General features: G+C 44.0%; 1 protein-coding gene across 1 annotated transcript in view; it reads left to right on the top strand.

Annotated features, from left to right (window-relative positions):
- Positions 1–14,229, top strand: part of TFDP1 (transcription factor Dp-1) — a 103,309-nt gene that overhangs the window by 70,626 nt on the left and 18,454 nt on the right. The window contains exons 8-9 of the mRNA XM_040425172.1: positions 463–531; positions 754–905. Of these exons, the coding sequence (XP_040281106.1) occupies positions 463–531; positions 754–905 (221 nt within the window). The remainder of the gene's footprint in view (positions 1–462; positions 532–753; positions 906–14,229) is intronic.

Genomic DNA, 14,229 nt, shown 5'->3' with positions numbered 1-14,229 from the left:
AGCGATCTAAAGGCAGGGACCACGCTCATTGGTCCCTGCAGAGTGCCTGGACAACTCAGCTGTCCGTGACACCTGTTTAGATGCCAGTGTCGCTGCAAGTACATTTGCGGTGATGCTTTTATCTCATGACGTACTGTGTATGTCATGATACGGTAACTAGCAACCCATCATGATATACACAGTACGTCATTGCTCATTAAGGGGTTAAAAAAAAAATCTGCCCCTATAAAACAAGATTAAAAAATGAACCAGGACAAATATGTAGACCATTTTAGCCTCTAACCTCTGGAAATTTTTTATTATGAGCAGTGTACTCTTGAAAGTGGTTTTCAGAACTTGGACCTTTTGTGACATCTGCATATATGATGGATGCTAGACTGGTGCGGAGAGTACACAAAATGTTGGCTTAGTCTATCTCGGGCACAGAAATAATTCTTAGTTATTGGAATTTTCTTTTCTCAGGTTGAAAGACAGAGACGTCTTGAAAGAATAAAACAAAAACAGTCCCAGCTACAGGAACTTATACTACAGGTAATCTCAGCATGCATAGTGACCTGCTTGTCATTTTTTACATAATTGACTTGCACAACTTTTTATGTCGATTTTGAATGTGACCCTGGAACATTGTAGAATGTCATTTGGAAGCAAAATTTTCCTTTACATTTATGGGGACTGAGAATTGGTGAACATATCCATAAATGGCATAACCAATATACTGATTTAGTGGACGCACGTGTTCTGTTTGTGTTTCAGCAAATTGCCTTCAAAAACCTAGTTCAAAGAAATCGTCAGGCAGAGCAGCAAGCAAATCGATCTCCTCCTGCCAATTCAGTCATACATTTACCTTTCATCATAGTGAACACCAGCAAGAAAACTGTGATTGATTGTAGCATTTCTAATGACAAGTAAGTAAATAGGGTTAAAAATTTGAAGTTTCTTTCTCAGCCTTGTGTATACTGATTTTAACCCCTTAAGGACTCGTGACGTACATGTACTTCATGACGTACATGTACTTCATGGTGATCGGGAGGGTGCAGGAGCAGCGCCCGCCAGATGAGCGGCAGGGGTCCAGCACTCACTGATAGCCGGACCCCTGCTGCATGCGTTGGCATCAGTGAAATCGCTGATGCTGGCACATTAACCCTTGATGTGCCGCGGTGCGGTACCTGAGGGGTTAACTGCCGCTGATCTCAGCCCCCTGTCATAGAGGTCGGGTGCCGGCTATTTGATTCCGGCACCCGCCTCCTGTATTTGTATTAACAGCTCAGTTATCTTCATTGGTGGCGCAGTGCGCCCCCCCCCCCCAACACCCTAGTATAATAAACATTGGTGGTGCAGTGGGAAGTGCCAATGAGGGTTAAAAAAATAAATAAAAAATTAACTCACCTCCTCCAATTGATTGCGCAGCTGCCGGTCTTCTGTTCTTTCTTCAGGACCTGTGGTGATGTCACTGAGCTAATCACATGGTCCATTACCATGGTGATGGATCATATGATGTACCATGTGATGACCACAGCGATGTCACCACAGGTCCTTTGACAGGTCCTGAAGAAAGAACAGGAGACCGGCATCTACGCGATCAATTGGAGGAGGTGAGTTAATGTATAATTTTTTTTTTTTTTTTTTTTTAGCCCTCATTGGCACTGCCCACTGCGCCACCAATGTTTATTATACTGGGGTGGGGGGCGCACTGCCCCACCAATGTTTATTATACGGGTGGGGGGCGCACTGCCCCACCAATGTTTATTATACTGGGGGGGGCGCACTGCCCCACCAATGTTTATTATACTGGGGGGGGCGCACTGCCCCACCAATGTTTATTATACTGGGGGGGGGGCGCACTGCGCCACCAATGTTTATTATACTGGGGGGGGCGCACTGCGCCACCAATGTTTATTATACTGGGGGGGGCGCACTCAATGTTTATTATACTGAGGGGGGGGGGGGGGCGCGCGCACTGCGCCACCAATGTTTATTATATTGACCTTAAGCCTTCTGTATTAAGAATGCTATTTTTTCCCCTTGTAAACATGTTATAAGGGAAAATAACACAGTGAATAGACTTTAATCTTAACCGTGCGTGAAAATCGCACCGCATCCGCACTTGCTTGCGGATGCTTGCGATTTTCATGCAGCCCCATTAACTTCTATGGGGCCTGCGTTGCATAAAAACGCACAACATAGAGCATGTTGCGATTTTCATGCAACGCACAAGTGATGCGTGAAAATCACCACTCATGTGCACAGCCCCATAGAAGTGAATGGGTCCGGATTCAATGCGGGTGAAATGCGTTCACCTCACGCATTGCACCCGCGCAGAAATCTCACCCATGTGAAAGAAGCCTAAGGGTGAATAGGACAAGGGTTCCAGCCCCTAAGGGGGCTAATAGTAAGTAAAAAGAAAAAACACAAACACTAAGGCTACTTTCACACTTGCGGCAGTGTGATCCGGCGGGCAGTTCCGTCGTCGGAACTGCCTGCCGGATCCGCCGGAATCTAGTCTTCAGTTTTTTCCGCCGGAGATAAAACCGTAGCATGCAGGACTTCCGGTTCCGGCGCTGGGATGCAGGACGCGGAGTGAGTGAGCTCCGGCGCCTGTCCCTGTAAATTCACCTGCGCTCCGAAATAGAGAACAATAAGAGACCCCGAAAGTCATCTGGGGGATCTCACTGAGCGGCGGACGACGGTCCATGGATCGGTATTTACTGAGGAGCGGCAGACGACAAGTGGTGAGCGGGACAAAAAAGACCGCAAGTGCCGTGCTGGACAAAATGGCGGATACCCGCCCTCACTCCCCGATCGCGACCCAAGAGGTCACAGAGGTGGTGGAAAGTGGCAGCAAGCTCACTGGGGAGCTGAGTAGCATAGACTACAAGACTCTGGCTATCGAAGTAGCTAAATACCTTGCCCCAGATATCAGAGAAACTCTAGCCAAGACCCTCACACAGTCCCTGCATGAACTGCACAGCACGGTGGCAAGACATGAGGCAAGCATAGAGGAGCTGGAGCAAAGGGTTTCAGCGATGGAGGATGATGTGACCAGATATACCCACGAAGCTCAAGATCTTTTTAAACAGAATATAGTGCTGAAAGACCGCCTGGAGGACCTGGAAAATAGGTCCAGGCGGAACAATTTAAGAATAGTGGGCTTACCAGAAAGCATTAAGCAGCCTGCCTTGAAAGAAATCTGTGAGGTAGAGTTGCCTCAAGCCTTAAACCTGAATGGCAGACATATAGTGGAGAGGGTCCACAGAGTAGGCCCTGCCATGGACTTTCAAGCACAAAATCGCAATATTTCACAAAACCTTCAGTCTAGACCGCGACAAGTCATCATGCGGTACCTAGATTATAATGACAAGGAAGCCATTCTAAGAGCTTTTAGGGCCCGCAGAGGTCCACTAAAGGTCAGAGGACATACCTTACTATTGTTCGCCGACTATTCTGCAATGGTGGCAAAAAAAAGGCGTGAATTCAGCATGGTCTGTTCTGAACTGTACAAGCAACAGATACGGTTCCAATTATTGTATCCGGCAATATTGAAAATCTCAAATGCGGACGGCGAGGTCAAAACGTTCCAAGATCCGGGAGCGGCGGAGGAATTCTTGCGTGATAATAACTTAGAAGGTGAGCCACGACGCAGAGGGAGGTCGCCAAGACAACGACAACGGAGCAGGGAGATCGCAAGGAGCCCGGAGTGGAGACGCTCACCCCCCACAGATAGACGGGGAAGAGATTGGGAGGTGGTCCCGGCTGATAAGAGAGGACCTCGTCCTGCAAGAAGAAGGGACTCTTGGTCAAGATAAAGTGGACGCTGCTGGTAGCTATGCTAAGTCCCGTTATGAGCTGTTGATAGCCCACTTCTTGTTATTTTTCCTGTTTCTACCAGCAACAAAATGTGGACATGGGTTAACCTGCGCAGTGGGAGCGGGAATATACGCAGAAGGGAAATCTATAGTCTAGCCAATGTGATTACATGGTTATATGATTTAGAAAGCACTGCGGTCAGGGTAGTATAAAGTATGGGGGACAGGTGTTTGAGTACTGCAGCCCAGAAAAAGGGAAGTCAGGAATAAGGAAGGAGGCTGTTAAGTAGGTAATATGTGTCATAATGACAGGTTGGTTCCTAATGGGGGCGGGGGGGGGGGGGGGGGGGGGGGGTAGTTTACAAAAATGTATGTGATAATGTTCATGTTTATTTCGATGCATTAGCCGGCGCCTATCCTGGGAGTATCTTGGTAATAAGCTATGTTTATCCAGTCACTATCCTAGCCATGAGGAAATCAAGCTTTGTAGTTATTATTAAATATGAAAATAGTTAGTTGAAATGTGAAGGGCCTCCGCTCTCCGCAGAAGAGATGGATGATCCTCCGCCATCTTAAAAAATTAAAGCCTGATATAGCGCTACTCCAGGAAACTCACCTAACAGCAGGGGATTTCGGTAGGATGCAGAAATTATGGGTGGGCCAGGTGATAGGCTCGTCCTCCTCAGAGCGGAAAGCGGGGGTCCTGATTCTGTTCAACAAGGCTTTCAACTTTACCTTGCTGGGTTCAGAAGCTGATGACAAAGGGAGGTGGGTCAAAGTGTCGATAAAGGTCCAAAATATGGAATACACTGTTTTCAATGTATATGGTCCGAACGCCAATAGCTCACAATTTTTCAGGACGCTAGAAAGTAAATTACTACTAGACAAGACCTCAAACCTAATAGTGGGAGGAGACTTCAACTCAGTTATGGTAGGGCAGGAGGATAGGAAGACTGAGTCGAAAGGAGGCAGAACTACAGTAGCTCATGACGCAGTTTTGGGACAGGTGATAGAGTCAGTGGGTCTGATGGATCCTTGGAGGCAGCTTCATCCAGATGACAGGGAGTATTCCTTCTACTCTCATGCCCAAAACTCCTGGTCACGCATTGATTACATTTTTATACAGGGCTCTCTATCTGGGTTGGTGGAACATGCTGAGGTGGGGGACATTATTGTATCAGACCATGCTCCGGTAACCCTGAACTTGAGAGACACTTTCGCAAAGGGCTCAGATTATCTGTGGAGATTTCCTTCTGGTCTGTTGGGAAATGAGGATTTTCAGAATAAGTTAATAGGCTGGTGGGAAGAATATAAAGAGGATAATCAGGTTCACATGGACAAGCCAGAGCTCTTCTGGCAAACGTCAAAGGCGGTCTTGAGGGGGCGCATCATGAGCTACATCTTTAGCAGGAAAAAAGCGTGCCAGCAGTCACTAGAAAGAGCAAGCAATAGAGTAAGACAAATGTACAGGCAATTCACTGAAATGCCTACAGTGGATAATAAGGCAAAATGGGTAGAGGCACGTCAGGCCTTTGAAGTTAGTGAAAAACATAAAGAATCTCTCAGACAAACCCAATTTGAAGCCAAATTATACCGTTATGGTAATAAAGCGGGCCGCTTGCTAGCCAATTTAGCAAAAGGACAGAGAAAGCCTCAATATATATCCTGTCTAAAAAACGATGAAGGGAAGGTAGTCATTGACCCGGCAGGCATTAGCGAGATAGTAGGCCAATATTATGAGGCATTATATAAAGATCATTCCTCAACATCACTAGTGGATACTCTCTTAGATAGGGTGGAGTTGCCCACGGTGACATCGGAACAGCTTCTGAAATTGAACGCGGATGTGACCGTGGAGGAACTCCAGCTGGTCATCAGGGGTCTGAAGAACGCAAAAGCTCCAGGGCCTGATGGCTTCACGGGAGAATATTTTAAGATATTAATTGCACAGATCTCCCCAATAATGGTACAGCTTTATAATGATGTATTGAAGGGCAAATCCCATCCGGATAAAGACAATGTATCTTACATTAAACTCCTGCCTAAACCAGGGAAAGACCCCCTTATGCCTAGTTCGTATAGACCTATATCCCTAATAAACGTAGACACAAAGATCCTATCAAAAATCGTTGCGGACAGGCTAGCTTCTTTTTTACCATCTTTGATAGGTGATGAACAAGTGGGGTTTGTTCAGGGCCGTTCAGCGGTCAAAAATATTCGGACAGTTTTAGCAGTTCTGGATAGGGTTAGGAATGACCCTCAGCCAGGGGAACATCCAGCCATGCTCACCTTAGACGCAGAAAAAGCTTTTGATAACGTAAGGTGGGCATGGCTGGAGGCGGTACTGGACAGACTGGGGTTTGAAGGGGCTTTTAGGACATTTATTACAAATTTATACAATAACCCAAAAGCAAGGGTATACACCCAGGGCTATCTTTCCAAACCGTTTAAATTGGAAAAGGGTACAAGACAGGGGTGCCCGCTTTCTCCCTTGCTTTTCAACCTAGCGCTTGAGCCCCTATCGCGGCTTCTTTGCTCGTCAGATTTATACACGGGTGTTGAGGTAGGAACTAAACAAGTGAAGGCGGCGCTCTTTGCTGATGATGTGGTGTTATTTTTGGCCAGACCGGGGGAGCACATCCCAGTTGTATTCGAGGCTCTAGAGGCTTTTGGAAGCTACTCAGGTTATAAGGTTAATATTTCCAAATGTGAACTCCTACCTTTGGTGCCCATGAATAATATCTTACAAAAGGTAAAAAGGGATCAAGGAATTAGTATAGCTAAGTCTAGCATAACATACCTTGGGGTGAAAATAGGGAGGGACCCACACTCTTTATACCAATTAAATTTCCCACCGTTACTGTCCCGCATAGGAGCCGATCTGGATAGATGGCAAGGTCTGCCCCTCTCCCTGATGGGAAGATGCTGCTTGGTGAAGATGATGGGAGTCGCTAGATTATTATATCCAATGCAGACTATTCCATTGTTACTAAGACATGATGATGTCAAATTACTGGAAAGCAAATTTGTGCGGTTTATATGGCAAAGCAAGAGACCGAGAATTGCTCTGGGCAAACTGAAATTGAGAAGGGAGGTAGGGGGAATCAACTTTCCGGACGTTAGGGGTTATAATATTGCGTGTAATAGCAGATACATATTAGATTGGGCTAATCAGACTTCTTATTATACAAATCTCAGCTTGGAGAAACAGTTAGCAAAACCTTGGGACCTGATGGCATTATTACATACTAATATACCTAACCTACCGGGATCAATTAAAAAGTCATTATTATTAAGAGATACTATTATAGTATGGAAAATTCTGAGGAAGATGTATGATTTGCCCTATCGAATATCTAAACATCTCCCAATTGCAGCCAATCCTAGTTTTGAGCCAGGAAGGAATAGCAAAGGTATAGCAATGTGGTTAAGTAAAGGGATAAGGAAAATGGGTGATTTATTCCATGAGACAGAACCCAGATGGAAAACGCAGGAGGAAATGAAGGAGAGGTGGGGATTGCAAGGTCTAACTTTTCTATCGTACATGCAACTTATGTCCTATGGCAAGGGACTGTGTAAGGATCTAACAAAAGAATGGAGTGCAAATGAATTTGATAGACTCCTGCGGTTAAAAGTTAGACCGACAATTTCATTTCTTTATCAATCCTTAAGAAATAAATGGGAGAGAATTGACCCCAAGAAAATGTTTAGGAAGTGGGAAATACTATTGGAGGTTAAAGATGTGCATCAGTTGGTTTGGGCAGGCATAGGGGCGTTACATCAGGCTGTTCCAGATGAAAATTGGCGTGAGACCCACTTCAAAGTTTTGCACCACGCATTATATGGTTTTGATGTCCCAAATGCAGGTACAAGACAAGACAGATTGGTAGCATGCCCAAAATGTGATTCTCCTAGATCGGATCTATACCATGGATTATGGAGCTGTCCGAGATTGAAGTCATATTGGGAGGGAGTCTCGGATCTTCTGAAAAAGTGTGGTAGGAATGAGACGGAAATCACTCCTGCAATGGTGATCTTACATGTCCAATACAATAAGGAGGACCAGTCTGATTGCTACACAACGGCATCTCTTTCGCCACTGGAGCACAAGATTGTGCTAGGGGCCAAAAAGTGTTTGTTAAGTCTATGGCTTCAATCTCAGATCCCCTCTGTTTCTATGGTCACCTCGCGTCTCAGACGTGTATTTCATCTAGAATGGCTGGAAGCGATACAACAAAAAGAGGTTAGAGGGAAAAAATTATACTTAACATGGCGCAAATTTATTCTGGGTCATATTGATCAAGGAGAACACAACCGGATTATGTCTCCTTTTAAATTGACAGAGTGGTATATGCTAGAAGACCTAAAGGATAGACTGGGAGTCTTGAAAGTGACATAGGTATTGCCAAGAACTTATATAGTAATGTGAAGCCAGGTATGGCGCTTAAGCTGATGCTGGGAAGGGTGGGGGGAGGGGGGAAATGTTACACTATGTTAATTTATGTTAATATTCCAGAGAGGTAACATGCTGATCTATCTATGTCAAAGTCATCTTCATGTATGCAATGATATGATGTCGAATTGTTACTTTTTTTGGATTGGGAGAAAAACAATAAAAAAACTATATTTCAAAAAAAAAAACGTAGCATGCTGCGGTTTTATCTTTTGCCTGATCAGTCAAAACGACTGAACTGAAGGCGTCCTAATGCATCCTGAACGGATTACTCTCCATTCAGAATGCATGGGGATATGCCTGATCAGTTCTTTTCCGGTATAGAGCCCCTGTGACGGAACTCTGTGCCGGAAAAGAAAAACGCTAGTGTGAAAGTACCCTAAAATATTAAGTTTAAATCCCCCCTTTCCCAATTTTACATATAAAATATATAAACAATAAATAAACATATTACATAGCGCTGCGTCCGAAAAGTCCAAACTATTAAATTATAAAAAGATATCTCCTATGCGGTGAGCATTCGCCATTTTTTAGTCACCCCAAAAAATAGGATAGCACTGTTCTATTATGGGCCGAACGTTTCATAAAATGCGAAATGCACATGGCTTTTTTGGGTGTTGTTTTTTTTTGCGTGGTATGGAGTATCGCAATACTTTTTTATGGTGACGAAAGCGAATCAAAATTTTGTTATTGAAACAACCCTACGCCGATCTGATTCGGTTTCGATTTGGCTCCTAAATTTTTCAGTTCAGGAGCCAATGGCTACTAGGTATTTTTTTTTTTAGTCTGGAGCACTGTACATAAGACAGTCGCCCAAAAAAATAAAAATAGACTATGACTTTCAGAATGTGGAGGCATTAAAAAACTTTCTTTTTTTTTAAATGCTTTATTAACCACCTCAGCTCCCCTAGCTTAAACACCCTTAATGACCAGACCACTTTTTACACTTCTGACCTACACTACTTTCACTGTTTATTGCTCGGTCATACAACTTACCACCCAAATGAAATTTTTGCAAAAAAATGACATTTTTCAGTAGTAACATTTTTCAAATAAAACTACATTTCTATATAAATTTTTCTCTAAATTTATTCTACATGTCTTTGATAAAAAAAAAAATCTAAGTGTATATTTATTGGTTTGCGCAAAGGTTATAGCGTTTACAAACTATGGTGCAAAAATGTGAATTTCCGCATTTTGAAGCAGCTCTGACTTTCTGAGCACCTGTCATGTTTCCTGAGGTTCTACAATGCCCAGACAGTAAAAACACCCCACAAATGACCCCATTTTGGAAAGTAGACACCCTAAGGCAGTGTTGGCGAACCTATGGCACGGGTGCCAGAGGTGGCACTCAGAGCCCTCTGTGGGCACCCACACCATGGAAAGTCTATGGTGTACCAATATGACTTAGACTTTTCCTGCCATTCATCAGTGCAGGGCACACTATGAACAGCACAGGCAGCGCATTGAATGTAGGCAGGTTATTATAGCTAAATGATAAAGTACATGGAAGATATACTATATTGGACTGTTGTATTCAGGGTAAATTGCCGGGTTAGCACTTTACGATAAATAAGTGGGTTTTGGGTTACTGTTTGGTAGGGATCGACCGATTATCGGTTTTACCGATATCGGCCGATATTGAGGATTTTGAACGTTATCGGCATCAATTTTGCCGATATACCGATAACGTATGGAGAACACAGATCGCGCTGCTCTCAGCGCTCTGTTCCCTCAGCAGCACAGGGGAGAAGGAAGCAGTTTCTCCCTCCCCCTGTGATGCTGCAGCCAGTGAGAGGAAGAAGTACAAGAGGAGGGGAGGGGCTGTGGCCGCTGCGCCACCAATGAAGATAAGTCTCTCAATCGTTCATATACAGGAGGCGGGAGCTGGCTGCAGAATCACATAGCCGGCTCCTGACCCCTATGAGCGGTAGCTGCGATCTGCGGCACCTAAGGGGTTAACTACCGTAGATCGCAGCTACTTGTCATAGAGGTCGGGAGCCGGCTATGTGATTCTGCAGCCAGCTCCCGCCTCCTGTATATGAATGATTGAGAGACTTATCTTCATTGGTGGCTCAGTGCACCCCCCCCCCCCCCCACCCAGTATTAATCATTGGTGGCAGTGGCCACAGGGTCCCCTCCTCCTCCGATCGGAGCCCCAGCTGTGTAAACCTGGGGCTCCGATCGGTTACCATGGCAGCCAGGACGCTATTGAAGCCCTGGCTGCCATGGTCAGCTCCCTGCTGCTGTGTGCACAAAGCACAGAGCAGCAGGGACAGTGTAAGCTCCTATTCACCCTGATGGAGATCTATCAGGGTGAATAGGACAAGGGTTCTAGTTCCTAAGGGGGCTAAAAGTTAGTAAAAAAAAAAAACACACAAAAATATTAAGTATAAATGAAAAAGATTTACAAAAAAAATAAAATGATACACATTAACAATAAACATATTTAATTTTCAGCAGATTTGTGTAGGAATTTTTTTTGTTCTCAAAAATGGAAATTCCCAGAATATCGGTATAAATTATCAGCTATCGGCCTGAAAGTTGACAAATTATCGGCATCGGCCCTAAAAAATCGATATCTGTCGATCCCTACTGTTTGGGCACTCGGCCTTAAAAAGGTTCACCATCACTGCCCTAAGGTATTTGCTGATGGGCATAGTGAGTTCATAGAAGTTATTTTTTGTCACAAGTTAGCGGAAAATGATTATATTTTATTTTTTATTTTTTCTCAGTGTCTCCCTTTCCGCTAACTTGTGACAAAAAGTTCAATCTTTCATGGACTCAATTTGCCCCTCAGCGAATACCTTGGGGTGTCTACCTTCCAAAATGGGGTCATTTGTGGGGTGTGTTTACTGTTCTGGCATTTGGGGGGGGGTAGGGCTAAATTGTGAGCAACCCTGTAAAGCCTAAAGGTACTCGTTGGACTTTCGACCCCTTTACGCACCTAGGCTGCAAAAAAGTCACACATGTAGTATCTCCGTACTCAGGAGAAGTAGGGCAATGTGTTTTGGGGTGTATTTTTACATATACCCATGCTGGGTGAGAGTAATATCTCTGTAAAAGTCAACTTTTCCCATTTTTTTAATTTTTCTTATACAAAGTTGTCATTTTAGAGATATTTCTCTCACCCATCACCCAGCATGGGTATATGTAAAAATACACCCCAAAACACATTGCCCTACTTCTCCTGAGTACGGCAATACCACATGTGTGACACTTTTTTGCAGCCTAGGTGCGTAAAGGGGCCGAAAGTCCGAGTACCTTTAGGCTTTACAGGGTAGAATGTAGAATATTTTTTTTTTTTGCCACAAGTTAGCGGAAAATTTTATTTATTTATTATTATTTTTTTCCTTTCTCTTACAAAGTCTCATTCCACTAACTTGTGACAAAAAATAAAATTTTACATGAACTCGCCATGCTCCTCACGAAATACCTTGGGGTGTCTTCTTTCCAAAATGGGGTCACATGTGGGGTATTTATACTGCCCTGGCATTTTAGGGGCCCTAAAGCGTGAGAAGAAGTCTGGAATATAAATGTCTAAAATTTTTTACGCATTTGGATTCCGTGAGGGGTATGGTGAGTTCATGTAAGATTAAATTTTTTTTGTCACAAGTTAGTGGAATATGAGACTTTGTAAGAAAAAAAAAAAATTATAAAAAAATCAATTTCCGCTAACTTGTGACAAAAATAAAAATCTTCTATGAACTCTCCATGCCCCTCAAGTGATCTTTTTATAGCGCCGCAGCGATTTTACGGCGTTTTTGCAGTGACTGCGGTGGGGCGGACTGAGCGCAAGTGTGCGCACAAGATCAGGCCTGATAGGTCGAACACTGCGTTTTTTGTAGAGCCTATAGAACATGTCCTATTCTTGTCCGCAATTGCGGACAAGAAAAGGCATTTTCTATATAGTTCTGACAATGTGCGGATCCGCAAAATGCGGAAAGCACATTGCGGGTGTCCGTGTTTTCGTCTGAATGGAGCCTTACAGGGGGGGTGATCAATGACAGGGGGGTGATCAGGGAGTCTATATAGGGGGTGATCAGGGGTTAATAAGTGACAGGGGGGGGTGGGTGTAGTGTAGTGGTGTTTGGTGCTACTTTACAGAGCTGCCTATGTCCTCTGGTGGTCGATCCAAGCAAAAGGGACCACCAGAGGACCAGGTAGCAGGTATATTAGACGCTGTTATCAAAACAGCGTCTAATATACCTTTTTGGGGTTAAAAAAAAACTGCATCTACAGCCTGCCAGCGAATGATCGCCACTGGCAGGCTGCAGATCCACTCGTTTACCTCCGGTTCCTGTGAACGCGCACTCCTGCGTGCGCGCGTTCACAGGAAATCTCGCCTCTCTCGCGATGGCGCGTCCAGGAGGAATAACAGGGCCGCCGCCAGGACGCAATCCTGCGTGCGGCGGTCCTGAGGAGGTTAAACAAAAAAACTAAAGTAGTAGTCATATTTGGTACGTTCGTGTCCGTAACAACCTGCTCTATAAAAATAGCACATGATCTAACCTGTCAGATGAACGTTGTAAAACACAAAAACTAAAAACTGTGCAAAAACAGCAATTTTTTGGCAAATTTTCAATTTTAATCCATTTTTTTCCAGTAACAAAGCAAGGGTTACAGCCTAACAAAACTATTGCCTTGATTCTGTAGTTTACAGAAACACCATATGTGTTTTTTTTGGAAGGCAGATTTTGCTGGATTAGTTTTTTGACACCATGTCCAATTTGAAGCCCCCCTGATGAACCCCTACAGTAGAAACTCCAAAAAAAGTGACCCTATTTAAGAAACTACACCGCTAACAGTATTCAAAACTGATTTTTGATTTTACAAGCTTTGTTAGGCTACTTTCACACTGGTGTTTTGAATTCCGTTTGTGAGATCCGTTTCAGGGATCTCAAACGGTTCACAACGGATCAGTTTAGCCCCAATGCATTCTGAATGGATAAGGATCCGTTCAGAATGCATCAGTTTGGCTCCATTCTGCTCTGAATGCGGACACCAAAACGCTGCTTGCAGCGTTTTGGTGTCCGCCTGACGATGCAGAGCCAAACTGATCCGTCCTGACTTACAATGTAAGTCAATGGGGACAGATCCGTTTTCACTGACACAATTTGGTGCAGTTGAAAACGGATCCGTCCCCCATTGACTTTCAATGTAAGTCAGGACGGATCCGTTTTGACTTGGACTTTTTTTTTAAAAAGAATAATGCAAACTGATCCGTTCTGAACGGATACAAGCGTTTTCATTATAGGTGCGGATCCGTCTGTGCAGATACCAGACGGATCCGCACCGAACGCAGGTGTGAAATTAACACTTGAGGTGTTCCACAAGAGTTAATGGCAAATGGAGATTACATTTTTGAATTTCTATTTCTTGCCTCACATCAAGTGTAATTTAGAGCAAGCAAAAATCATATGTACCCTAAAATAGTACCAACAAAACTGCCACTTTATCCTATCGTTTCTTAAATGGGGTCACTTTTTTAGGGGGTTTCTACTCTAGGGGTGCATCGGGGGGCTTCAAATGAGACGTGGTGTCATAAAACCAGTCCAGCAAAATCTGCCTTCCAAAAACCATATGGCGTTCCTTTCCTTCTGCGCCCTGTCGTGTGCCCATACAGCAGTTTACGACCACATATGGGGGGTTTCCCTAAACTACAGAATCAAGGCAATAAATATAGAGGTTTTTTTTGGCTATTAACCCTTCCTTTGTTAGCAGAAAAAAATTATTAAAATGGAAAATCTGCCAAGAAAGTGACATTCAGAAATTTCATCTCCATTTTCCATTAATTCTTGTGGAACACCTAAAGGGTTAACAACGTTTGTAAAATCAGTTTTGAATACCTTGAGGGGTGTAGTTTCTAAAATGGGGTCATTTTTGGGTGGTTTCCATTACGTAAGCCTCACAAAGTGACTACAGACCTTAACTGGTCCTTTAACCCCTTAAGGACTCGGCCCTATTTCACCT

Source organism: Bufo bufo, chromosome 3, assembly GCF_905171765.1.
Source record: "Bufo bufo chromosome 3, aBufBuf1.1, whole genome shotgun sequence".
In the NCBI taxonomy this organism is placed as follows: domain Eukaryota; kingdom Metazoa; phylum Chordata; class Amphibia; order Anura; family Bufonidae; genus Bufo; species Bufo bufo.
The sequence above is the reverse complement of the archived record's forward strand: the minus strand, read 5'-3'. Positions and strand labels throughout refer to the sequence as shown.